Below are 26,848 nucleotides of genomic sequence, written 5' to 3'. Positions count from 1 at the left end.
ACTTGAGAATTTACTAGCTCTTTAAGAGTGCATTCAGCCATGCAGACTATAACGTCTAATTTTTTCTTTTGTATTCTTAGTTGATATTTTGGCTTGCTGTCACATATGGAAGGGGTTAGACTGACATTATAAACTTGATCATACTGCATTTAAGCCCTATAAAAAGATAAATGGCTCCGCTTTTCAAACATGGAAAGAACACCACAGTGTTTACAAATAAAGCCCTATTAGACACTGAGCTGACTCTCTGCTAAGCTAAAATGTCCATATATATTCTTTCAAGAAGTGAATTTTTATCTCACTTTTATGTCTTACAGTTCTTTACAATCTGTCTATCCACAGCTGGTATCCACGTTTATATGTTAATTTTTTAAAAATTAAGTATTGGGGCTTTTCATAGCAGCACTATTCAAAATAGCCAAACGGTGGAAACAATCCAAATGCCCCACAGTGGATGAATGAATAAACAAAATGTAGTATATGCATACAACGGAATACTGTTCAGTAGGAAGAACACCTGATACATGCATGCTGCAGCATGGATGAACCTTGAACACATTCTGCCAAGTGAAGTAAGCTAAATACAAAAGAACGAATACTGTGACTGCACTGACGTGAGGGACCTAAGGTAGTAACATTCATAGAGACTGGTAGTTACTAAGGGCTGGGGAGGAGAAAACAGGGAGTGGGAGTTATGATTTAATTGGTATGGTAGTTCAGTTTGGGAAGATAAAAGAGTTCTGGGGGTGGATGGTGATGAGGATTGTACAACAATGTGAATACCATTGATGCATACACTTAAAAATAGTTAAAATGGTAAATTACGTGTTATGTCTATTTTACCACAATAAAAAGCAAACAAAAATATTGGGGCTCATAGAATTAATTTTTACCACACTAAGCAGCTGAAATGAGGGGGCCCATATTACTATTTGCATTCAATATATTTTAAGAGATAACCAAAATTTTAACAGCTGTTCTTTTACCTAGGATACTCTGCCGCAGTCACTGGGCCATAGCTGTGCGGATGAAGGGGTCACTGTTGCTGTCCGATAGTCTCAACTTCCCAGCTGTGTATGATTACCACAGTGCCATAAAGCCATACTTCAGCACAGCTCTCACGGTACTTAATTTTACTAGTTTACTTACCTGACAAAATCTGGCTATCAATACGAAATGGGTTGACTCTCTTAGTGCCCACAATTATGGCGGGTATGCTTTTTAAAGAATCCTACTCCTCAAGGCAACCTCAAGAAAGTGGCATGAATAGAAAGAAGTGGTACTCAAACAGTTACTATCTCACAATAATTAGTGGAGGGACAGGTGGATTCTAGTCTCCAGAACGGTCAGCCCTAATACAGTGGGGTTTTAGGGCACTCTCAAAAATTAGGTATGTCAATACTCAGGACCCTGCAGCTTTTTTGTTTCAGGACCACAGCAGCTAGCAGTAGTTACCAGATTAATGATGCCAATGGAATGCAGGGTACAAGAAGTCCTAGCTGTTGCTACATAATAGGGGAAGATGAAGTAGTTTCTTTGATGTCATGGTAGATACAAGACAGATCCAGTCTACCTAGGAATTTAGTCTGATATAAGCTTCTTACACATGTACCTCTAACAATCATCCACTCTATTTTCTGGTTCCCACTGACTCTAACTTCATATTAGGGTTTGGCACAAGTAATTGCCCCTCATGTGTAGTGAAGTCTAGCACAGAAGAATTGTTTCTGGCTTACTCTTCTTTCCTATTTTTTAGCAAAAAGAGTTCTAGTAGTTCATACCTGCTGTCTTTCAGAGTGTCGGGAGTCATCATCAGGACTACAAAGGAATTCAAGGACCTGGCCAAAGAAAAAGTATTTTTTATTTGATATCAGCATCTAGACATTAATATCCTCATAATAAAAATAATAACTACCCTTTCAAATAACCAACTCATTTCACACCCAGCCATAACAAATACCACAGGTATAGGGTATCTTCCCAACTGATTAGCCTAGTACATGTAACATCAGGTTCAGGTGTGCTAACTATTTATTTATTTATTTATTGAGACAGAGTCTCGCTCTGTTGCCCAGGCTGGAGTACAGTGGTGCAATCTTGGCCCACTGCAAGCTCTGCCTCCTGGGTTCAAGTGATTCTCCTGCCTCAGCCTCCCGAGTAGCTGGGACTATAGGCACCCGCCACCATGCCCGGCTAATTTTTTGTATTTTTTTAGTAGAGACAGGGTTTCACCATGTTAGCCAGGATGGTCTCGATCTCCTGACCTCGTGATCTGCCCGCCTTGGCCTCCGAAAGTGCTGGGATTACAGGCGTGAGCTATCACACCTGGCCTAGCAACATAACCCTAAGAGGCTGGGTACGGTGGCTCACATCTGTAATCCCAGCACTTTGGGAGGCCGAGGAGGGCGGATCACTTGAGGTCAGGAGTTCAAGAGCAGCCTGGCCAGCATGGCGAAACCCCTCTCTACAAAAAATACAAGAAATTAGCCGGGCGTGGCAGTACGTGCCTGTAATCCCAGCTACTTAGGAGGCTGAGGCAGGACAATCGTTTGAACCCGGGAGGCCGAGGTTGCAGTGAGCCAAGATCGTGCTGCTGCACTCCAGCCTGGGCGGCAGAGCCAGACTCTGTCTCAGAAAGAAAAGAAAAGAGAGAGAGAGAGAGAAAAGAAACATAACTACAAGACAGTGTTGTCAATATACCTTAACTTTAAGTTTCCTGATATGATACCATGGACCTAGCAAAGCATGGGCCTAGGAGTGAGGCCACTTGAATTTGGATACTAACTCTATTAAGACTTAATATTTACTGCCAATAATAACACACTAAGTATGACCTTACACGAATTACTTAATCTCTCCAGGCTTTAGTTTCCTCATCTATAAAAGGAGGATAACTGTCCCTATTTTAGAGCTGTTGAGAGGACTAAGGCAACATACACACATACAGCTTTGGAACAATGTCTGCCATTGTGAAATACTCAGAAAATGCTAGTCATTTTTAGTTACTTTCTCCAGACAAAAAGTATTTTCTTTGCCACCTGTGGAAAAATAGCTATTTAAGCGGGATTACAAGAAATCTTGAAAGTCATTTGTAAGTAAATTGAGATTGTACAAAAGTAATCTTTTCTCCAGGTGATGGTCATAACAGTCTTACTACCAGTGAGATGGGGGAGATTCTTCAGTTGGGAAACTCTTGAGCAAAGAATTCTAGGCAATTCAAAGCAACAGAATAATTGAGAGAACATAATCTCTATAAACCAATCTCCACAAAACGTACCCATACACCCATACACACATACCCCCCTAATTTAGATCCAAAACCTGAACAGGCCTCTCCTTGATAAGGTATTTACCCAATAGTGTGTCATATCAGGAAACAGTGTAATCCAGGGAACTGTGCACAGTAAACAGGAAAAAACCTTTTAGTTTTCACTGCTAGACACTTACCTGATCAAAAAGTGTTCTGTTTACAAACAAGGTGTTGTCAGGCTTTGCAAGCTGCCGAGCAAGGAAGGTAAAGAGACATCCTACTTGTGAGGGGGTAAAGTCTGAATTCTCCACCATAACCTGAAGAGCAAAGGAGACCATTTATTCAATACACCATCTGGTTTGATGCAAAAAAATACACAATTAGAAGAGGGGATAGCCTCATTACTGAAGACTCGTAAAAAGATTCTTTTATTGACTGTGCAACAATTGAATTCAACGCCATTTAGAATAAGGACAACTACTTGCATACTCTGAGAAGAAAACATTTTAGTGATTTTTGGCCTATTTCTATCACAATTTGGATGAGAACTGAATTGATAAAGAGGTAGAGATGTAAAGTGTGGTATTTCAAATAAATATTAATCATGTTTCCCTTAGGAATTCTTAGAGAATCCTTCTACAACTAATTTTTTTTTCTTTTTTTGAGACAGAGTCTCGTTCTGTTGCCCAAGCTCGAGTGCAATGGCGTGATCTTGGCTCACTGCAACCTCTGCCTCTTGGGTTCAAGTGATTTTCTTGCCTCACCCTCCCAAGTAGCTGGGACTACAGGTGTGTGCCACCACACCTGGTTAATTTTTGTATTTTTAATAGAGACAAAGTTTCACCATGTTGGCCATGCTGGTCTTGTACAATTAAATTTAAATAAGCCCTACTAAAAATCTGTCCATCAACAAGGGAAGAAGAGAGTTGCTTTGAGGTTTGAGAGTAAGATAACTGAGAGTCAAGGTAGCCCAGAGAAGTCAGCTATCACACAGACCAATGAAGTGAACGGCTTCCGCCTTGTATCAAGCAGTTCCTTGAAGACATGGTTTTGTATAACAGGCTTTTTACAACACACACAGTTATCAAATCATAGTCATTCCTCTGCTTTAACTCAGCTCTCATTTCCTAAGTACTCACTATGTATAAGATGCTATAAGTGTCTTTAAGACAATTAGGAACAAGAAGGAAAAGACAGACACATCTTAAATAAAAGGCGTAATATAATGACTGCTATTATAAAGGCACAAATGATTACAGAAGCACAGTGGAAAATTTTAATTCAACTGGTTAGAGAGGGAATTTGAAAAGAAATGAGAATAGCTTTTAAGCTAAGTTTTAAAGCCCGTGCAGAAATTTTGACAAGGGGAAATGTCAACAGAGAAGGCAAACCTGGCAAAGAGAAGAGTGACAGCAAAATAATGGACACAGAAAAACACGTTTGTTAAGGGGAACAACAATATTTATTAGAATGCAGCAGCACACAGGAGGAGAGAAACAATAGATTAAAAGGGAAGATGAAGTCTCCAATGTCATCCTAAGGAAGCTGGAATGTATTCTACAGAAAACTGGGGAGCTACTAAACGTGTTCCACCAGCAGGGCTGAACATGACCAGTACTTGTGCTTAGGAAAATTATCCTGTCAGCAGGACATAGGATACAATTAACAGTAGAAAGAAACAGAAGGCAGGGAGAGTAAGATACAAGTGACTGCAGGAGTCTAAGTGAGAGACCAAAGGGCTCTTAAGTAGGGCAGTGATCATGAAAATGGAAAGAGGCAGAGAGAGGGGGGACAGGACAAGTATTCCTATGTGTGGAAACATGTGGTTAAAGCAGCAATGAAAAAGGACATATGTTGAGCCTGACTGGCAGGTGGGATAATGATGCCATTAATAGAGAGAATGCAGAAGTGTGGGAGGGAAGACCATGCACTGTTTTGGGCGAGCTGAATTCATGGGGGCAACTCTACAACAAATCAGGGTATAGTACCCTCACACATCTATTAAAAAGTTCCAAGTTTCCTCCTTCCATCCTCCATTCAAAGATAAAGCACCAGGTTTCTCCCATTATACAACATTCCCTAGCTTTTGACCTACTTCTTCGTGCATCCCTTTCTTTTGCCCTTTCTGCTTTTAGTCCAGTAATCATCACTTGTCAAGTGCAAACTCATTATCAGAATATGTGGGTATTTCAAGTTATAAAAACTCTATCTCATATATATGTATTCTTATATATATATATGAGAATTCCCTCATCAACTCAGCAAGTGTCTAATCGGTTATTATCCTACAAAAGGCCATTTCCTTTTTCTTCTCTTCTTCTTACAAATTTTCTGGGCAATGTAAAAAGTCACAAATTAATAGATGTTTCCTCTCTGTCTGCAGCCATTCAGCACACATGATAACACCCATTGGCCTGTTCTCTGGTCACTGCCTATACTCCTCCTCTCACCGGCTCCCTCACAAGTACACTTTAACCAATTAACACATCTCTAGCACTAGAAATGAAAAAAATAATCTCAAAAGCTCATTCTTCATTGACCCAAGGTAAACACTATCAAGACAACATACAAGAATGGCAAGTCACCAACAGGAATAGTCAAATACTTATGGAGCTTTCTCTTCATTTGGATCACTCTTCTAACTTAGTATAGTTTTAAACTCAAATTACAATTTAACCAACTTACATTTACCTGACATCTGCTGGGTTACAGGCATTGTGCTGGATCTGTTCTAGGCATGCTAAAACAATGACCAAAACAGTAATAATAATAATAATAATAATAATAATCAGAATAATCCTCACAGTCTCTACCTTCAGGAAGCTCAAGTCTAGATAAGACAGATAAGAAAATATGTAAACATGACATTACAGTGTGCTAACTGAAGCATAAAGTGTTGCCTGAGCACAGACAAGGAGCAACTAATCAACCTAGATGTGCGGGAGAGCGTTCAAAACAGTTTCTCACAGATGATATTTCAGTTAAGTCTTGGAAAATAATTAGGAACTTGCTAGTCAGTGAAAGGAAAGGAAAAGGCATGACAGGCTGAAAGAAAACCCTTGCAAAGAACATAAACCATGAACACACCACAGAGAGAGTCTAGTGAATTCTAATAATTTAATATGGTTGAGGGTCCTAATACAAGGTGTTTGGGGTAGGATGACGAAGTGGATGAGAGAAGGGACCAGTTATAGAGACCTAGTCAGGACCAGAAAATATAGAGGGATCTTGGATGTTCAATAGTTTAGATGGGTATGGCAGAAACTATTACTTATGCTCCAGCATCTAGTCTTCCCTCCTAACTTAGAAACAGAACTCCTCAAGGCTGGGCGCAGTGGTTCACACCTGTAATCCCAGCACTTTGGGAGGCTGAGGTGGGCAGATTACCTGAGGTCAGAAGTTCGAGACTAGCCTGGCCAACATGGTGAAAACCCCATCTTTACTAAAAATACAAAAATTAGCTGGGTGTGGTGGCAGGTGCCTCTAATCCCAGCTACTCTGGAGGCTGAGGCAGGAGAATCGCTTGAACCCAGGAGTAGTGAGCTGAGATAGTGCCACTGCACTCTAGCCTGGGCAACAGAGCAAGACTCAGTCTCAAAAAAAAAAAAAAAAAAAAAAAAAAGAAGAAAAACAGAACTCCTCATGTTTAGCTAAGCACATGGTTACAAGAACACAGACTATGTTTCTCCATCTCCCCCACCAACTAAGGGGCCTTATATGGTGTAAGCAGAATTGTATTACACAGCTTTTAAGAAGTTTCCTTAAGCAGAGGGAACATTTTCTTCATCCCTTTCTACGTTCAGGCTGGCTAGAATGCAGAGGTAATGGCAGGAGCCTGAGCAGCCATTTTGGATGGAAAGATGGAAATCACATACTAAGTGTAATACTAAGACAGAAGGAATCTGTGTCCCTGAGTTTATGAAGTCACTCTACTAAACCAGGTTGCCTACTTCCAGATGTCTATGAGAAAAGTTAATTCCCATCATAATTAAACTATTGTTATTTTGAGTTTTCTGTCACTCATAGCAGAACTTAATTCCAAATGACCAATAGGAAGCCATAGAAGAGTATTAGGTAGAAGAGAGGCAAGGTCACAAATTAAAGGAGGGCAAGACTGGGAATAAATCTAAGTGAAAATTCTCCATATTAGCCAACTCAATCAAACTGGCATTATCTGACAGGTCAGCAATCCTATTCTCATAACCATCACTGCCTGTTTTACAATGTTAAATTAATTGAAGCTCAAAAGAAATAATGTATATAAACATACAGAACTATTACAAATGCATTATATTGATGTTATGCACAACTAGAAAACACTTTAATTCTGGTCTCTTGTCCAAAATAATTTAACATTAAATGAAAGAAACCTCCACTTTACAGCCCAATGAACAAAAATAAAAACTCTAAGCTTTCAACTACCAGAGGAAACTGGCCCGCCTGAAGTCACGCAGATGGAAAAGCAAAGAATCTTTCCCTGCATTCTTCATTAGCAACAGCATCAATCTCAAAACAGCTAAAACAGCTTTCTCCTGAATCTAATTAGATTTATACTGGGATGATCATTTCTGTGTGCCTCACATCATTCTTAAGTGCCATCCAGCATCTTAGCAACAAAGTGAAGTTGGCATGAGACAGAGGAAGATTCTTCACATTAATTGTTTTCTCAAAGCACTCTGAAGTTAGTCTCTATTATTACACGTAATCACACTAATATAGCAATTATCACCATATGCCTTTCTCACAGTAGTGCTCTCTATTCCGGTCCCCAGTCTAAAGCCAACATACACTAAACATTTTTTTAAATAAATAATTAGTACTTAATTCAGCTCTTGAGGACAAAGACACCATAATAAAATTTTAAGATATGATTCCAAGAAACCACTTAACAAGATTATTTTATACCTGCTATAAAACAGCTCAACTATCTTAATATAAATATCAATGTAAAGACATGTATTCTTTGAATACTTACTTTCAACAAAATATCCACAATTCGCTGTTGATATTCCACAGCTTGCTTGTCATTTTTAAAATCTTCAAAAGTCTAAAAGGGAGAAATAAATTTTTTAAAGTAATTATTATTTGCACATTGTAGAAGAAAACAAGTTATTAAATTCTTCTCAATAAAATCCAAGTAATTTCCCAAATAAGATAACTATTCCTCATTAGGTTTTGTCTTATACACCTTGCATGACATTATTTTTAGTGAGTCAAGTAGAAAGCTATGGCATTTAATATTTCACAGTATTCTGAGACTTAAAAAAAATCACAAATAAGAATTTGAGAAAGGAAGGAAGGCAAAGTCCATAAGCAAAAAAAAGAGTGCGATAACACTAATGAAAAGAGGTAATTTGGGAGCAAAGGTTTGAAAACAGAAGGATAAAATACTACATGTTCAGCCATCATTCAGTCTATGTTATTTGGAAACAAGTAAGACACATTTTGTTAACTGTCATAAAAATAACTTTCACAATTTCCATGACAATTAAGAAAAATGATGTCCAAAGATAGGCATTTTTAAAAATTATTATAGTAAAAAAATGTTAAAATTCTCAAGCCTACTTACTATTCTCAAAACACTGCCAACTATAGCAACTTTTATTTTATGTAACTGATCAAGCACAGCCAAAATACTTTGAACATAACATGCATCAAAATAAATTACAATACCAGATTCTGTTTGTCAGTATATGTAACAGCATGTCACAAAAAACCTAGTACATATAGTATATATGAAGAAATTGAGATTATGTCCACTATCAAAAAATGGAAATGAAAATTTTTACTGAACAATAAGAATGATGAAAGACTTAAAGATCGTTCCTATGGTTTTCACTTAGTTCATTTGATTCTGAGAAATGTTTAAATCCATGTAGCACTAATTTATTGCTATTTCCTTGAAACAAGAAAATGAACTACACATTGTCCCAGTAGACTAAAAATAAAAAGGAATTTCACAGCCATGAACTTTCAAGACTACATCATAGTCCTGTTCAAACAAGAGTAGTTACTGCTCTTTAAATGGGCCTGAATTTCCCCCAAGTTCTCCTAAGTACCTTTGTTCATGCTGTTCTCTTATTAGCATGTCCTTCCCTTCCTTCTTCTGTTTGATGCACAGAAAAACAAAATATTCTCAACTTTTTTTTTCAACTAGTCTGCTTTACTGCCAGGTAGCTGGGAAATGCTGAAACGAGTTACCAAGGAGACTGTAGGAACTCTTACTGTGGAAGGCTCAAATAGAAGTTATTCTGATGTATATGTGGGTTGAATATGACCCTGACTGAAGACAGGAAGACGGACTACAAAGTCTCTCTCAGTTCCATCTTTGGATTCATGAGAACAACAAACACACACGTACATAGACACCCATCCCTGCCTGCTAAAGTGAGATGACACTCTGCAGGTACAAAGGGAAGGTACCATCCACTAATATAAGTGCTATTCAACTAAAATACAAAACCATGGAGAATTAACACATGCATTTAAAAACTATGGCAGTGACAGCAAGTAAAAAAGAATTTCCTTCACCATTTTCCTTTTGGCAGCACGTAGTCACTCCTTTGAAACAGATATTGATACTTTGATTCTGTGAACATAATTAAGTGGTGATATACCACAGTGTGAATATTATGATATGCTTAATGACTATTTTGGTGGTAGTTAACATCTGCCACCAAACTGGTACATTGTTAGACCATTATCATCCCACAAAAACGCTTCTAATTATGGATGTTTACTAGAGGAATAATATGCAAAGATGTCCTAATGGAGAATTACAGTTTCTGAAGCACAAAGGTAGACCTAAAACCCAAGTTGTAAGTCATCTGTGAATTTGGACATAAAAAATTATTTCTGTAGTACTTTAAAAATTACTATGGGGTTTCTGTAAAATAATGATAGCAAGCTACCTCCTAACCCACGGATCAACATTCTCTGTAAAGAGCCAGACAGTAAATATTTCTGGCTTTGGGGCTACATGTGGCTTCCATCACAGATTCTTCTTCTTTATGAGGCTGATTTGCCTCTTAAAATATCTTTCAAATCCTTTCGCATCTTGGTATCCCCACTGTCACTGCCCTAATTTAAGCTACCATTATCTTCTATTTAGATTACTACAAAATTTACTAACAGATCTCCCTGCCTCCATCTTATCTCATTTCAATCCATTTGTATGCCCCCAAATTCATGTTGAGAACCTCACCACCAATGTGATGGTATTAGGAGGTAGGCCTCTCGGAGGTGTGCCTAAACCAACAGAATCTGCCAGCACCTTGATCTTGGACTTCCCAGACTCTAGAACTGTGAGAAATACATTTCTGTTGTTTATGAGCCACCCAATCTATGCATTTTGTTATAGCAGCTCAAACAGACTAAGACACAAGAGTCAAAGGGAATCTTTCTAAAGTATAAAATTAATGTATTTTTCTTCCTAAAAGGCTTCAATTGCTACCAACTGCTGTAGTATAAAGTCCAAATTTTGGCCAGGTGTAGTGGCTTACGCCTGTAATGCCAGCACTTTGGGAGGCCAAGGTGGGCAGATCACCTGAGGTCAGGAGTTTGAGACCAGCTTGGCCAACATGGCGAAACCCTGTCTCTGCTAAAAATACAAAAATTGGCCAGGTGTGGTGATGTGTGCTATAATCCTGGCTACTGGGGAGGCTGAGGCAGGAAAATCACTTGAACCCAGGAGACAGAGGTTGCAGTGAGCTGAGATCGTGCCATTGCACTCCAGCCTGGCAGACCAGAGCAAAGCTCTGTCTCAAAAATGAAGGAGGGAGGGAAGGAGGGAGGGAAGGAAGGAAGAAAAGAAGGAAGTCCCAATTTTTTACTGCAGGTTTCAAGACTCGGTATCTGCCTACCTCTCCGGATTTGTTTCTCTCTGCACTTCTCCTTATACTTAAAAGATGCGGCTATATTGAATTTTTTTCAATTACTTGAACACTCATTGCTCTGTCTCATTTCCAGGCCTTTTTATATATTCAGCCCTCTGCCTACAATATTTTTTTCCTACCCTTCTCCTGACTAACTTCTATTCATGTTTTGAGACTCAGTGTAGACACCATTTTATCTAAGAAACATTCCCTAACGCTCCAGTAGGTGCCCCTCATTAAGTGTTCCTATAGCATCCTGTACTTCCCCTAAGGCATATATTACACTGTGCTATAATTATTTATCTACAAGTCTGGATCCTCTTCCTCCACAAAAGCAGTTTATATCTTGTTGGCCAAGGCTGCATCCCCTAATGTGGATAATACATGGGATATACCATGCACTCAAATATTTGTCAACCAAATCAGAGACTGTTTTGCAGCCTTACTATAAATCCCAGGGTCATAATTCAGACATCGGCATAATTCCAAATGTGTTTCGGTGCTACCACAGCCCTTAAAGAAATAAAAATTACATTAAGTCCTTTGTTTTCTCTAACACTCTTTCTAAACTTCCTCCTCCCCCATCACTTCCTGTTTCTTTTTTTCCTATGTGCCAGTCACCAACTACCCTTATGTTCCCCTCTGGACATTTAAAATTTCCTAAACCAACTAGATCTGACTTCTAAGTTTCTCCCTCTCTTCTTTCTATGCAATTAAAGTTACTACTTCTGATGTCAGATTTTCAAATTAAACCAATTCAAATGATAATAACCTTCTCATGAGTACTTACCTTTTTAAAATAATTTAATAGTTTATTATATTTATATAATTCAATTTATAAAAGTAGTATATGTTTATTAGGGAAATTTGCTTCATCTCACAGAGTTAATCACTATTAATATTTAGGTGTATTTCCGTCCTGTGTTTTTTTCTCCAAATACTGTGTATATGTGTGTTTTGCATATTCGTGTGCCTGCTGCTTTCGCTTAACACTATAGGCATTTTCCACAATATCAAAAGCTTTTCAAAAAACAACCACAATACCATTTAATTTAGAAGATACATTATGTTTTATCTAATAACTCCCCAGGGGCATTTGCACAGACAACCTGGCTCACCCAAACTGTACATGTTCATCTCTAATTCAACATGTATAAGGGTGTTTTTTCAGCAAAAAGCTTCCATGTTCCATTTCAACTCCAGCTATTTTTACTATCATCACTACCACATCTCCTTTAACATCTCCCTTCCATATTTAGTATGCCAGGCAATATAATTTATGAAATCAAAGATGCACCACATCTAACTCAGTTCTCCTTAACTTTTTGATGTGTGTGTGTTAGAGAGAGGGGGAAAAAGAGAGAGAAGGAGAGAGGGAGGAAAGGAGGGAGGGATAGAAGGAGGGAGGCAGGAAGAGGGGAAGGGAGGAAGGCAAGGAACTAGAGAAAAAAATGGGTAGCACAACCAAATTAAACATTTGAAACACTGACTTACTGCTAGTGCATAAAAACTGTACCTGCATAAGAATTATGATTTTTCTATTAAAAAATATTGCTTTGTCTTTTTTCTTTTTTTGAGACAGAGTCTCTCTCTGTAGCCCAGGCTGGAGTGCAATGGCACAATCTCAGCTCACTGCACCCTCTGGCTCCCAGGTTCAAGCAATTCTCTTCTTGCCTCAGTCTCCCAAGTAGCTGGGATTACAGGCACCTGCCACCATGCCTGGCTAAGTTTTGTATTTTTAGTAGAGATGGGGTTTTGCCACGTTGACCAGGCTGGTCTGGAACTCCTGACCTCAGATGGTCTGCCTGCCTCGGCCAAAGTGTTGAGATTACAGGGGTGAGCCACTGCACCCCACCAAAAAATTATTGTTCTGTCTTCTTTGAAAACACCTTAAAATAATACTATCTCTTACCAGTGCCAATACATTTAGAAATTCTCTTGTGTCAAAATGTAGCAAAGTCCGAATGTAAGGATAGATTTCTTCCTCAGGAGAAGCCTCTGCTGAATGCAGGCGAATTAGGAATTCAAAAACCTACAAGTTGGGGAAAAAAATGTTGATTATTTTCTCACCTTACAAAGTATCTTGCTGAAGCAGTGATTCTCATTTGGATAAAATAAAGGCAGGCTGAATTCAGTTTAAATTGCTACTGTATTTTAAGGTCTCTCTTAAATTCTCTCTCAGCTCTAATTATTGACTTTAGTAATAGTGTGTAAGCGCTCTCCTGTAACAGGTGATAGCTCCTGACCCACGTGTAAGCCTCAACTGCAATTTGTCTTCAGTGCATCTTAACAAGAGATGGAGAACAGTCAAAGGCTATAAAAATAGTACCAACCTGGTTTTTAACCAAGGGAACAAGATCTTCAGGGATGTCACCAAGGGGATAGGCACGACCTGCTAGACAACAGCTAGAAGAAAAGAATGAGAACGGATCTGGTGACTTGTAAAGGGGATAACTTTCAAACGAGTAACACACTGTTTCTCAAACTTGAGATACTAGTTCAATTTGTAAGTAGGCTCAGCTTTTGTCAGTTAGGTCAAGTTCCAAAGCAGGTCAAGATGGCACCCGGTTTAGAAAATGTGGGCAACAGACATGGAGGTGAGGTAATGCATCCTGTGACTGAGTGGGAACTTTCGTTTCTTTGTATGTTTCCTAAGAAAAACCAATGCTCTATTAAAAGGGCAAGAAGGAATGAGGACAGACTTCTAAAGGCCTCATACCCAGCGTCTAGAAAGATGGTGCCTAACAGCACCATTATACTACGATTAACCTGTTAAAAGCCTGGCGTTCTCAGATACTGTTAAACCAGGGGCTCTAAGAATGGTATTAAAGATGGGGAAAGAGCTAGGCTAAATGTCTGGGAAATGTCTGCGACAGGACAAACCAGGGAGAATTAGAATCTGAAGAGAAATTCACCCTACAGTTTTACCTCCAAATCAAACCTTCTTCATGGCTAAAGACTTGCCTTGTGAGCTGAATTACTACAAATGTCATCTGAACATGTCTACCTTTTTTCTATTTTTTTGGGGGGAGGGAGGGAGCAAATTTGAACCTTTTTGAACTACAGTTTTCAGTGTTAGACTGGAGACAACTGGACACCAGCATATCCTGAAGAGTTTAAAGTACAGATGATAAAGCACTAAGTAAATGCATATTTCTTTCACACTAAAGAATCAATGTAACAAGTGTGAAACAGGTTTCAAAGTTAACTCTGACGTTAGATATGAGCTAAAATTATGTTCTGCTAGGTTTTGTCACCTTCCTGCCAAACAGCCATCTACCTAAAAGTTCTATCAGGGCTCAATTCTGAGCTGGCATAGTCTACTGGAATGAACCCTGCTCCAGGAGTCAGGAGATAAACATTCTAGTTTTACCTCTGTTACTAACTTTTTCATGATTTGAACAAGTCTTTTGCCCTCATATATAGAAACAGTACACATCCCACATAGTTGTCACTAGTAAACATAAAAAACCCAGGTTTCAACACCAAGGTTTCTCAACCTCAGCCCTACTGATATTTCGGGCCAGATAATTCTCTGTTGTGGGGACTACTCTGTGCATTGTATGATGCTTAGCAGCATCCTTGGCCTCTGCCCACTAGATGCCAGTAGCATCCCTTCTCTAGCCCCAGTTATAACAACCAAAAAATGTCTCTAGATGTTGCCAAACATCTCCAGGGAGTAGGAGACAAAATTATCCATGGTTGAGAACCACTGCTCTACATAAAAGAATTGTGCAAAATGAAAAGTACTATATAGATGAGATCATAGTATCTCTAAAAACATAGGAAAAATATAGAAAGAACATACATGCAGATGAATAAATAAAACAATCTTACCTAATATATACAAGAAGCTTATTGCCCATAACAACTTGTTCATCTAAAATACAAAGAGAAGTATCTTCAGCAATTTTCTCTCAAAACCTTTTCAGAAAAATAATCTTTATGTAGAAAAAAAATAAAACTTGGCATTTAAGGTGAGGTAAATATATTCCCAGATAACAGGAAGTTGAGATAAGACCACTTTATTGGTTTTTAAGTTTTATTAGATTCTTGTCACAGACACAATAGCAATATAAGCTATTCTAAGATAGATGTAGAAGGAATAGATCTGAGGGTAGAGATCTATGTATTGTTGGCCTAACTAACTTGGGACCAAGGGAAGGTGTAGGGCAGGCAATGAGTTGATGAACTGTACATCAGAACCAATTAATTAGTGTTAAGGCATAACCATACTGTCTTATTTGTAATATGGACTTTCACCACCCACAGTGCTCTAGGGTTGAAAAGGCCATTGTTCCCAAATGTTTAAAGTAACAGAACTAAACTAAATGATCTTTAGGGCCCTTTCTATTCTAAGTTACATAAAAAATGTAAGATTCTGCCATCTTGTGATATAAGCCTGTTCTTTGACTAAAGAAATCAGAAAGATAATATGACAAAGTTTGAAGCCAAGGGGTCAAGCGCAACACAGAATGGAGCAGGAGTGTCAACAGGGTGAAGTGACTGGGAACGCCCACAGCACGCAGATGATGGGAATCTGTGGTTGGCAATAATGAAGAGCTGGAGTTTCTATTTTTGGTATACGAATACTGGACATAATGCAAGCAAGTGTATGCCTTTATCAGTAATCTTTCACAAATACTCAAAATCTGTAATGTTGTTGGTGCATGTAAACTTGAATTGCTCCAAATGTATGAATAACTACATTTTGCTTCCATTCCAAATGTTATTTGATTCACATCAACCAGTATGACACATGGTGACCATCACCTGCATGGCATAACAACTTAATGTTTATTGGCTAACTAGATAAATACGAGTGAAAGAAAAATAAAGTCTCAGGACCCCAAACTCACTATGCCAAAAGGAAAAGTTAAGCTTCGGAACTGAGTCATGTAAAAAACAAAAACAAAAACAAACAAACAAAAAACCTGGCTCCCTTTGGTTCCTAAACAGATTGCTGCAAGATAGAAGGCCATGTCTCTCCAGCTGGCCTCCCTCACCCTGACAATGTAAATTAATAGCTGATATTTACAGGCACTGGACAAAGAGAAGACTATAAATTATTCCTCAGCCCATCCCCAGTCAAATGCATGTTTGACTTCTTCCTCTATTCCATGTTTATTTTACTGTTGTACCTGAGCGAGTTAGAAAAACGCCACACTTTGAGACGAATTAAGAGTCTTTTATTTAGCCAGCAGCCAAAGAGAAGGCTAACGCTCAAAATTCTCTCGGCCCCGAGGAAGGGGCTTGATTAACTTTTATACTTTGGTTTAGGAAGGGGAGGGGAGCTTAAATGCAACAACTCTTCAGAAGTAAAAACATGCAAAATAATTAAAAGGACAAATGGTTACAGGGAAACAAACAATTTAAAAGACAAATGGTTACAAAAAAAGCAAGGTACCAGGTGCGGGGCTCTAAATCCTTCATAAGAGTTAGATATGGGCACTACGCCGGACACAGACTCAAGACTTTATGGTGTCATCTTTCGAGCAAAATCCTGGGAACTTCATACATGGTTTGTTCCAGTACCTTATCAGTTAATTGGATTCCTTTGATATGTTGAGCATCTGCTGACACAAGTTAACTCCTTGAGGAAAGAGGGGTGGGTAAGGAGTCCTTAATGTCGTGTAAATCAAGGGGGCCAGATGGAGCTCGTCAGGCTTTCTCAGCTAAGGGAGAGTCTATTCATGTGGAAACGAGGCTAGGTGATTAAGAGAGCAAAACGGAGAGTCTAAAAACAGGGTTAGTGAAAACAAGGTTGGGCATTACATTACCTTCTGGAAAATGCAGATTCACTGAGCATGAGATAAATGCATAATTAACTGTTCCTCTTTTCCCTCTTGCCCACTCTCTACCCTTTAAACACTGAAGTTCTCAAAACCGTCTGTGGAAAAAGCACAGGCCGAAGATCCTACTGTAGCTTGTGTCTCTTTCTCCCAGTGTGTCCTCAACCTTGGTGAAATAAACCTCTAAATTGATTGAGACTTGTCTCAGACATTTTTTGATTTACACACCTTTCTTGCTGGAAATCTCAGGTAGAATATATCTAGCTCATGATATTCCTAGAGAGAGCTAAATGTATTTGTTTAACCTCCCCATCTCCATTATTCCACTACTGTGAGAGCCTCTTATGAGCAGAGTCTGGGACATTTCTGTATTTCTAGCATCGAGAATAGTGTCTGGCACATACGTAGGTAATTAGTAAATCGTATGCTGAAATGAACTAACATAGTACTTAATTTTCTACAACCTTTCTCTTCCCAATATCTTCTTTTAGACAACTTTTCATTATAAAAGATCATCAATTCCATTCAGACGTTTTAATTCTCCACTTTCATTTCTGGTAGATAGAGATGTGAAAGGCAATTTTCAACTTTGCCTCAAAAAGATTAGGTTCAGGGGTACTATTAGGTATGGGGAGTTAAGACTATAGAATGACTCCCTCACCCCCACCCTTATGGTAAAAAATTATAAAACCTGGACATCATACAGAAAGTAACTACCTGAAGATACCAAAGAGTTACTGAGGAGTGAGCAGAAGCATGAACTGGTGGGGACTTCAGCCTCATTTGGGGGAGGAGAGACAGGCAGCCACACTGTTTTTCTTTCTGGCCTGTCCCTGAGGTAAGCGTACTCTGAACTGCACACATAGGGAGGCATGGAAAGGCCCCTAACCTTCCTGGCACGGGGGGCGGGGATCAGAAAAGTGAGGTCAGGGAACCATGAATATGGAAGGCAGTTGGGGAATCCCAAAGGTAAAGAATCAAAGAGGAGATCCCCAAATTGTCTGCCCACATCTGGAGTGGATCCATTTGCTAAACCACCATGCAGGAAAAAGACTCAAAGCAGCTTAGTCAAAGACAAAAAACCAGGATCAAGAATGGAGCTCCCTCTCTGAAGGTTTTGGAGTGAGGAAAGAAGCACATGGGCTCTGGTGGAGAGTTCCTTCACTTCTCCAAGTGTGAAGGGAGAAGCGGAGATAGGGAGTTAGCTGTACAAGTAAATTACCACCTCTGTGGCTTTTGGCCTGGGTCTAAGTGCTGTCTGTGTGGCAAGCACAGCAGAGCTGGAGGCCATCACGGAAAAAGCAACAATCTTTCTGGCAAGGGAAACGTGAAGTTAAGAAACATGAACAGTTTAAAAATTAGGAGAATCTTGCCGGGAGGCTGAGGCAGGAGAATGGCTTGAACCCGGGAGGCGGAGCTTGCAGTGAGCTGAGATAGCACCACTGCAGTCCAGCCTGGGTGAAAGAGTGAGACTGTCTCAAAAAAAAAAAAAAAAAATTTTGGAGAATCTTGCAAAGAAAAGAGAAAGAGGAAGGATCCCCAAACTCTGTCTACCCTCATCACTGTCTGACCCCTGAGCCATGTGTGTGGATCAGAATCAAAGCAGATCAGCCATCCAGAAATGACCTGAGGAGAGACTGGGGCTGCAGAAGAGACAGGGTTTGCAATTCAAGCCCACCAAGAAAATTATCTGATAAAACAATGGAAGACAATACTCAGTGGTGAAAAATACCTGATAGAACAATGGAGAAAAATACTCACTGGAGAACCCATACTCTCCACACAATGTAACATTCATAATATCCAGATACAGTCCAAAATTATCCAGCATGAAAAACCAAGACAATAAAACATATTCTTCTCAAAAGTGAATCAAGTCCAATCCTGAGATGAACAAAATGTGAGAACAAGCAAAGATTTTAAAGCACTATTATAATTATCCTTAAGCAAAAGAAATGGTTTCAGTGCATGAAAATTTCAACAGATAAATGAAGAGTTGCAGCAGAGAAAACAGAAACAAGAACTAAATGGAAATTAGACCGAAAAATATAACTGTTGAAAATAAAAAATCACTGAGCAGATTTAACAGTTGAATTGAAATGAAGGAGTTAAGAGCAAATGAATCTGAAGGAAGAGCAATAGAAATCATCTAAGGTGAAAAACAGAGAGGAAAAAAGACCAAACAGAACACAATCAAAACCCAGAAAAACAGACCTCAGAAATGGTGGAGTAAGGACCTGCAAAAATCTCCTCCATAAAAGCAATACAAATACCGGTAAAAACTGTCAAACTGGCTTTTTCAGAACTCTTGAAATTAACTAAAAATTTGCCATAATCTGAGGAATGTTTATTCAGAAAAATGCCTGAATCTCAGGAAGACCAGTGAATTTTAGAGTTTTAACTTTATGTATTGCCATCTCCCTTTCTCCAGCTCTACTGTAGTTTTGAAAACCAATATTGCCTTACAACTTGGGCAGCTGTGAAAACAAGTGGAACACAGTGAGTTTGATAGCGACAGGAGGCAGCCAAATGCCTAGGCAGATAGGGGCGGGTCCCTCGTGAAACCCCACCTTCAAGCCAAAAAACAGCCTGAAGGCTGAAAGACCAGATTACTGGTCCGGATGAAACCTGCAACCCGGAGTAAGAACTTCTGTTTCTGTTTGCACATCCTTTCCCAGTTGATTCTTTCTGAATAATGCCTTTTAACCAATCGAATGTTGCCTTTTCCAATACTGCTACAGCCTGCCCCTCCCCTATTCTGAGCCCACAGTAGCCCCAGACTCACCACATTGAGGGGACTTTCCCGCCTTTGGGTAGTGGGACCACCCCCACATCCCCTCTCTGCAGAAGGCCATTTCATCACTCAATAAAACTCCCTACCTTGCTCACTCTTCAATTGTCAGCGTATCCTCATTCTTCTTGGATATTGGACAACAGCTGGGGACCCACCAAGTGTGGGTACCCAGAAAGGCTGTTACACTGGCCTTTTGCCTTCGCTGGCAAAGGGCAGCCACCCCACACAATGGGGCCAGGGGCCGACCGAGCTGCTAACATGCTGCCATCCATCAGGCTATGGATAGTAAAACTAAAAGAGCTAATTAGCACACTAACACCCCATCTGGGGCTTCAGGGTCATGGGCACCCTTGTCTGGGTGCTGCTGCATTCCCCTCAAGACCACGGGCCTCACATGGAGCTTGCTCCTGTGTCAGCGCTTAGAGTGGCGAGCCGGATCCCACACTGGCTTGCTCATGTGCTCCCTCCCACAAGGGGCTGAGCGCAGCAGGCCAAGTAGACAGGGTGCCCCTGCTGCAAGTCCGGCAAAGGACCGAGAGAAAATTCCTGTGTCAATCTTGTAGCCCCTCAAATGCCCCATCCTCCGAGAATTGTCACTATTTGACCTATCTGGCAGCTTACTTAAAAGCTCCATTTTCAGGGCTTATCTTTTTTTGCCCTAACTCAGAACTCACTCTGTGGGAACAGCACTATCCCCAGGACATTTGTGAAAACAGTCAGTGCCATTGTTCAACATTACAGTGGGCTGAGACAGTGTTAGTAGTTGGGACTAATAAGTGGTGCACCAAAAACCTTAAAAGGAAAAACTGGAGAACGGGAGATCTGCAGGGGCTTTTGAAAAGTTCTAACATATTCCTGGAATGCTAAAAGGATGTATGCATATAAAGGGCTTTGCACATACCCAGGGAAATTCTCAAAGGCCCTAATTTATAACCCATGGCTGACTTTGCAGCTCTGTGCAAGCAGGAAGGGAAGGCTACAGCAGAATTCTAAACTGCCTGCCAAAGAACTGAAAATTCCACCATAAAATGAAGCAGGAACTGATAGGATTAAAGTGAGAGAGGGACAATTCAACAATATTTGGAGACTTCAATATCCCACTTTCAAAAACAGATAGAACAATCAGTAGAAGATGAACAGGAAATAGAAGACTTGAACAAAACTATAAGCAAACTAGACCTAACAGACAAAGAAGCCCAGAGAATTTCACCCCAAAACATGGCACCATGGTGTGCAGATTATTTTAAATTAAGGGTCATTGAAGGTCAGCATATGCTGGGAGAGACTTGTGAAAGGAAATTAAATCTTGGGACCCCAAAATCACTAAGCCAAAGGGAAAAGTCAAGCTGGGAACTAATGTCAGGCACACCTGATCCCATTCTATCCCTAAGTAAGATAGCTACAAAGATAAGAAGCTACATACCTCCCTCACAATTTACCCACAAGGAAATTCCTTGTGAACAAAGGACAGACAGAACTCAAAGTCATCCCTCTGAGGCTCACCTGGGACAAATGCATAACTAATTGCTTCCTCTGCCCTATTGTTTACGTAAACATGCAGATTCACTGAGCCAGACTAAATTGTGTATTCAGTGGAAGGCTGATCAAGGACTCAAAAGAATGCAACCTTTTGTCTCTTACCTACTTCTAACGTGGAAGCCCTCACTTCAAGTTGTCCTGCCTTACCAGACTGAACCAATGTACATCTTAAACATATTGATTGATGTCTCATGTCTTCCTAAAATGTATAAAAGCAAGCTGCCCATCTTGGACACATGTCTTTAGGACCCTGAGGCTGTGTCACGGGTGCATCCTTAACCTTGGCAAGATAAACTTTCTAAATAGACTGAGACCTGGGCTAACAGGTCTCAGATAACTTTAACAGGTTAAAGATATTTTGAGTTAACAGGCTCTACTCTGATACTATGTGATCTACCTTAAGACTGGACCCTCCAAAGAAAACACAATTAATTGCCTTCCATCCCTTTCCTGAAATCTCTTTACCTAGCAAAAGAAACCTAAGGAATACAATCGCACCTCTACAAGCTTTTTCACAAGATAATGTCTGCCTCTGAACAATGATCCAAATATTATTGGATCATTCAAATTCCAAAGAGAATCCTTTACAAGTTAACTTCTGTCTCGCAGGTCCATTCATTCCCCTAATAATCATTTACGACCCCTTAAAAGAACTGCCTATTTCCCCATCTCCCTTCTACCCCTAAGAAAGGATGCATCTGTACCTCATTGGGTTTTTGGGTAATCATGGTCCTTCAATTACCCCATGTTTATGCATGTTAACAAAAGTATATGCCTTTTTCTACCCGTTAATCTATTATTAATTCATTTCAACAGACTTAGACTCAAAGTTTCAGAGTGAAAGTTTAAATTTCCCTACACAGACATCTATGTAACACTTTATCCAACAACAGAAGACACATTACTATGCTCAAGTGCACATGGAACATTCTAGAGAACAGACCTTATGTGAGGTCATAAGTCTCAACAAATTCTTAAAAGATAGAAATCATAAAAAGTACATTTTCTGACCACAAAAAAAGTAGAAATCAATATGAGGAGGCAATGTGAGAAATTCACACATAGGTGGAAATTAGACAACACACTTCAAAATCACTAGTATCACAAGAGAAATTATAAAATACTTTAAGATGAATGAAAATGAAGACAACATACCAAAACGTATTGCTTAGAGGAATATTTGTAGCTGTAAACACTTAACTTAAAAAAAAAACACAAAAACAAAGACCTCAAATCAACAATATGAGCTTCTACCTAAAGAGCTGAGCTTCCAAAGGGTGTGAAAAATTCTAAGGCTTCTGATACATATATTGTGCTAAACTGCTCTATAGAAAGATTGAACCAATTTTACTCCCATTAGCAGTTTATGATACTGTTCATTTCCCTAAGAAATAAGTATGATTTTAAAAAATATTTATTAATTTGTTTGGTTAAAAAAAACTCTTCATTTTAATTTGCATTTCTTACATTACTAACAAAGTTGAACACCTTCTCAATGTTTACAGGCTAAGTTTCTTTTGTGAATTGCCTTAGTGTTGTCTATTCTTCTATTAAGGTGTTAGTCTTTCTCACAGATTTTATTACTTTTTATATATTGATATTGAGCCCTGAACCAAAGAATTAAAAATATTTTCCTGTTCTGTCAAAAAAAAAAAAAAAAAAAACAAAGAGCTGAGCTTCTACCTAAAGAGCTTCTAACCCAAAGAACTGAAGAAAGCAAATAGACTAAAGTTGAATGCATGAAATCAAAATTGGTTCTATGAAAAGATCAACAAAACTTACAAACCTTTAGACAGACTAAAAAAACAGAGAAGAGTCAAATTACAAAAATTAGTAATGAAAGAGACATCACTACTGACCTTACAGAAATAAAAGGAATTACGAAGGAATATTATAAACAACTATATGCTTAAATATTAGATAGTGCAGATTAAATGGTCAAATGTCTAGAAATTTAAAAACTACTAAAACTAATGAAACACTCAAAAAGAAACAGATAATCTGAGTAAACTCCAACAAAGAAACTAAACTAATGCTATGGTCTGAATGTGGCACCCAAAATTCATGTGTTGAAAACTTAATCCCCAATGCAACAATATTGGGAGGTGGGGGCCTTTGGGGAGGTGTTTAAGTCATGAGGGTTCTACCCTCATAAATGGATTAATGCTGTAGTAAAAAAGGGCTTGATGGACTGGGTTCACTCTTTTTCCACTCTTCTGCCAAGTGAGGACACAATGTTTGTTCCCACTTGCCCTTCCAACTTCTGCCATGTGAGAACACAGCAAGAAAGCCTTCATGAGACACTAGGTGCCAGCACCTTGATTTTGGACTTCTCAGGCACCAGAATTGTAAGACATAAGTTTGTGTTCTTTAAAAATTACCCAGTCTTAGGTATTCTGTTACAGCAGCACAAAACAGAGCAAAACAACTAATAATTTTAAAACTTCCAATAAAGAAAAGCCCAGGCCCATATGGCTTCATATTGAATTCTGTCAAACATTAAAAAAGTTAACCCTAATCCTTCACAAACTCTTCCAAAAAATAAAAGACAGAATACTTCCCAACTCATTCTATGAGGCAAACATACCAAGATACACTCATAACAAGACTGGTATTCTTTTGATAAGAAGATAGCAAAAGAAAACAAAACTGTAGAACAATATCTCTTATGAATATAGACACACAAATCCTTGAGAAATACTAGCAAACTTAATCCAACAACATATTTAAAAGATTATATACCAAGTGAGATTTATCCCAAGAATGCAAGGTTGGCTTAACATACAGGATCAATTAAATAGATCATATCAATAAAATAAAGGACAAAATCCACAAGATAATCTTAATAGAGGCAGAAAAAGCATCTGATAAAATTCAACAGTCTTTCATGTTAGAAACACTCAAACCGGGTAAAGAAAACTTCATCAAATGGGTAAGACCATCTACATCAAATTTAATGATGAAATATTGAGTGCTTTCCCCCTAATATCAGGAAAACAAAAAGAAGTCCATTCTTGCCACTTCTGTTCAACACTGTATTAGTGGGTGTAGCCAGCCCAATTAGGGAATAAAAAGAAAGGCATCTAGATTAGAAAGAAAAAAGTATAATTATTTTTATTTGCAGAAGACATAATCTATATTTTCCTTAAAAAGTTCTAAGAAATTAAAAATTAGCACTAATAAATGAATACAGCAAGGATGTAGGATACAAGGTCAATATACAAAAGTCAATCTATTTCACACCAGCAAATCCTGAAAATAAAATTAAGGAAACAATTTCATTTATAACAGCATCAGGGTGAATAAAATACTTAGGAGGAGGAAAAGAAGCATATGACCTATACATTAAAAACTGCAAAACATCCTTGAAAAAAATTAATGAAGACCTAAATAAGATGAAAAGATGTGCTGTGTTCATGAACTGAAAGATTTGGTAATATGAAGACAGTAATAAAAATGACGTACAGATTCAAAGCAATCCTTATCAAAATCCCAGCTGCCTTTTCTGCAGAAAAGGGGAAAGCAAAGTGACTTTAAGACCAAAATAAGCTGGGTACAGTGGCTCACACCTGTAATCTCAGCTACTTGGGAGGCTGAGGTGGGAGGATTGCTTGAGGCCAGGAGTTCAAGACCAGCCTGGGCAACATAGCAAGACCCTGTCTTAAGAATTTCTTTTTTTAATTCAGCAGGGCATGGTGGCCTGTAGTGCCAGCTACTTGGGACGCTGAGGAAGGAAGATCACTTGATCCCATAAGTTTGAGGCTGCAATGAACTATGATCACACCACTGTACTCCAGCCTGACTGACAGAGTGGGACTCTGTCTCTAAAATAAAATTAATTTTAAAAAGATAAAAATAGAAAAACATATCACATTCATACATTAGAAAATTCTACAGTGTTAAGATAGCAATTCTCTCTCTCAATTAATCTATAGCATCAATGCAATCTCAAAGAAAATCAAACGAGCTTTTTTAAAAAAACTGATGAGCCGATTTTAACGTTTATATAGAAAGGCAAAGAACCTGGACTAGATTAACCAATTTTGAAAAAGAAAAACAATATTGTAAGACTTAAAATATGTGATTTTGAGACTTACTATGAAGTTACAATAATCAAGACAGTGTATTACTGGACAAGGACATACCGCTCAATAGAACAGAATAGACAGCACAGAAACACATCCACAGTTATATGGTCATTTGACTTTTCATAAAGGTGTCAAGGTAATTCAATGAAAATAAAATAATCTTACCAATAAATGGTAAGACTTACAGGAATAACTGATAGCTGTATAGAAAAAAATCCTTGAACTTTACCTTACATCATTTATAAAAATTAACTCAAAATGAACTATAGACCTAAATACAAGAGTTAAAACTATTAAATTTCTATAAGAAAATGTAGGAGAAAATATTTATGACACTGAATTGAACCAAGATTTCTTAAACAGAATAGCAAAAACCTAAATGACAAAAAAAATTAATAAGATGAACTTCATGAGACAGTCTCGCTCTGTCACCCAGGCTGGAGTGCAGTGGCAAGTGGCACGATCTCTGTTCACTGCAACCTCTGCCTCCTGGGTTCAAGCAATTCTTCTGCCTCAGCCTCCTGAGTAGCTGGGACTACAGGCACCCGCCACCACACCCGGCTAATTTTTATATTTTGTTAGAGACGGGGTTTCGCCATATTGGCCAGGATGGTCTTGAACTCCTGACCTCATGATCTGCCCGCCTGGGCCTCCCAAAGTGCTGGGATTATAGGCATGAGCCACCATGCCCGGCCAGCTTGGGAACTCTTAACAATTCAATAATATGAAGACAACCCCAGGTCATCTCCACCAATTAAAAAAAAGGGGGGGGGGACTAAATATTTAAACAGACAATTCACAAAAGAAGATACGTGAATAGCTAAACAAGCACATGAAAAAATGATTAACATCACTAATGATCAGAGAATAAAAATTAAAATCACCATGAAATACCATTACTTACTCCTTAGAATGGCTAAAGTTTTAAGAAGATTTTAAAACACCGACAGTATCAAGTGCTTGCAAGGAGGTGGAATGGGAACTCTCAAATATTGCTGATGAGAAATGGTACAGCATTAAGAAAAACCATATAGCAGTAGCTTAGAAACTAAAACATATATTTACCATACAATCCAGCCATTCCAACCTTAGGTATTTGCCCAAGAAAATGAACACATTTGTCCATATAGAAACTTACAGCTAGGGGTCATGAATGGAGGGTAAGAGAACAAGGGGGGATACTTGAGGTAATGAAAGTTTTCTATATCTTGACTTTATCAATATGAATTCAATATGAATATCCAGTTGTGATATTGTACTTTATTTTTGCAAGATGTTATCATTGGGGAATCTATGTAAAGACTATATAGGATCTCTATGTCCCATTTCTTATAACTGCATGCAATTATCTCAAAAAGTTTAACTAAAAAACAAAAAACAAACAAAAAAAAACTTAAAAAACTTGTCCACAAATGTTGTAGCAGCATTATATTATTCATAGTAATCCCAAACTGAAAGCAACTGAAATATCCATGAAGTGGTGAATGATTAAACAGCTTATGGTATATTCA

The 26,848-nt window shown here is 38.6% G+C and overlaps 1 protein-coding gene across 4 annotated transcripts in view; it reads right to left on the bottom strand.

Annotated features, from left to right (window-relative positions):
* The window catches only part of VPS8 (VPS8 subunit of CORVET complex), a 236,463-nt gene that overhangs the window by 119,678 nt on the left and 89,937 nt on the right, over positions 1 to 26,848 (bottom strand). For all 4 annotated transcript variants that reach the window (XM_030822939.1, XM_030822940.1, XM_030822941.1 and 1 more), the window contains 6 exons: positions 14,962 to 15,004; positions 13,458 to 13,530; positions 13,037 to 13,156; positions 8,226 to 8,297; positions 3,448 to 3,567; positions 1,782 to 1,838 (listed from right to left, as the gene is read on the bottom strand). In XM_030822939.1, the coding sequence (XP_030678799.1) occupies positions 1,782 to 1,838; positions 3,448 to 3,567; positions 8,226 to 8,297; positions 13,037 to 13,156; positions 13,458 to 13,530; positions 14,962 to 15,004 (485 nt within the window). The remainder of the gene's footprint in view (positions 1 to 1,781; positions 1,839 to 3,447; positions 3,568 to 8,225; positions 8,298 to 13,036; positions 13,157 to 13,457; positions 13,531 to 14,961; positions 15,005 to 26,848) is intronic.

This window comes from Nomascus leucogenys, chromosome 11, assembly GCF_006542625.1.
Source record: "Nomascus leucogenys isolate Asia chromosome 11, Asia_NLE_v1, whole genome shotgun sequence".
In the NCBI taxonomy this organism is placed as follows: Eukaryota; Metazoa; Chordata; class Mammalia; order Primates; family Hylobatidae; genus Nomascus; species Nomascus leucogenys.
This window is presented reverse-complemented; position numbering and strand designations above follow the sequence as displayed.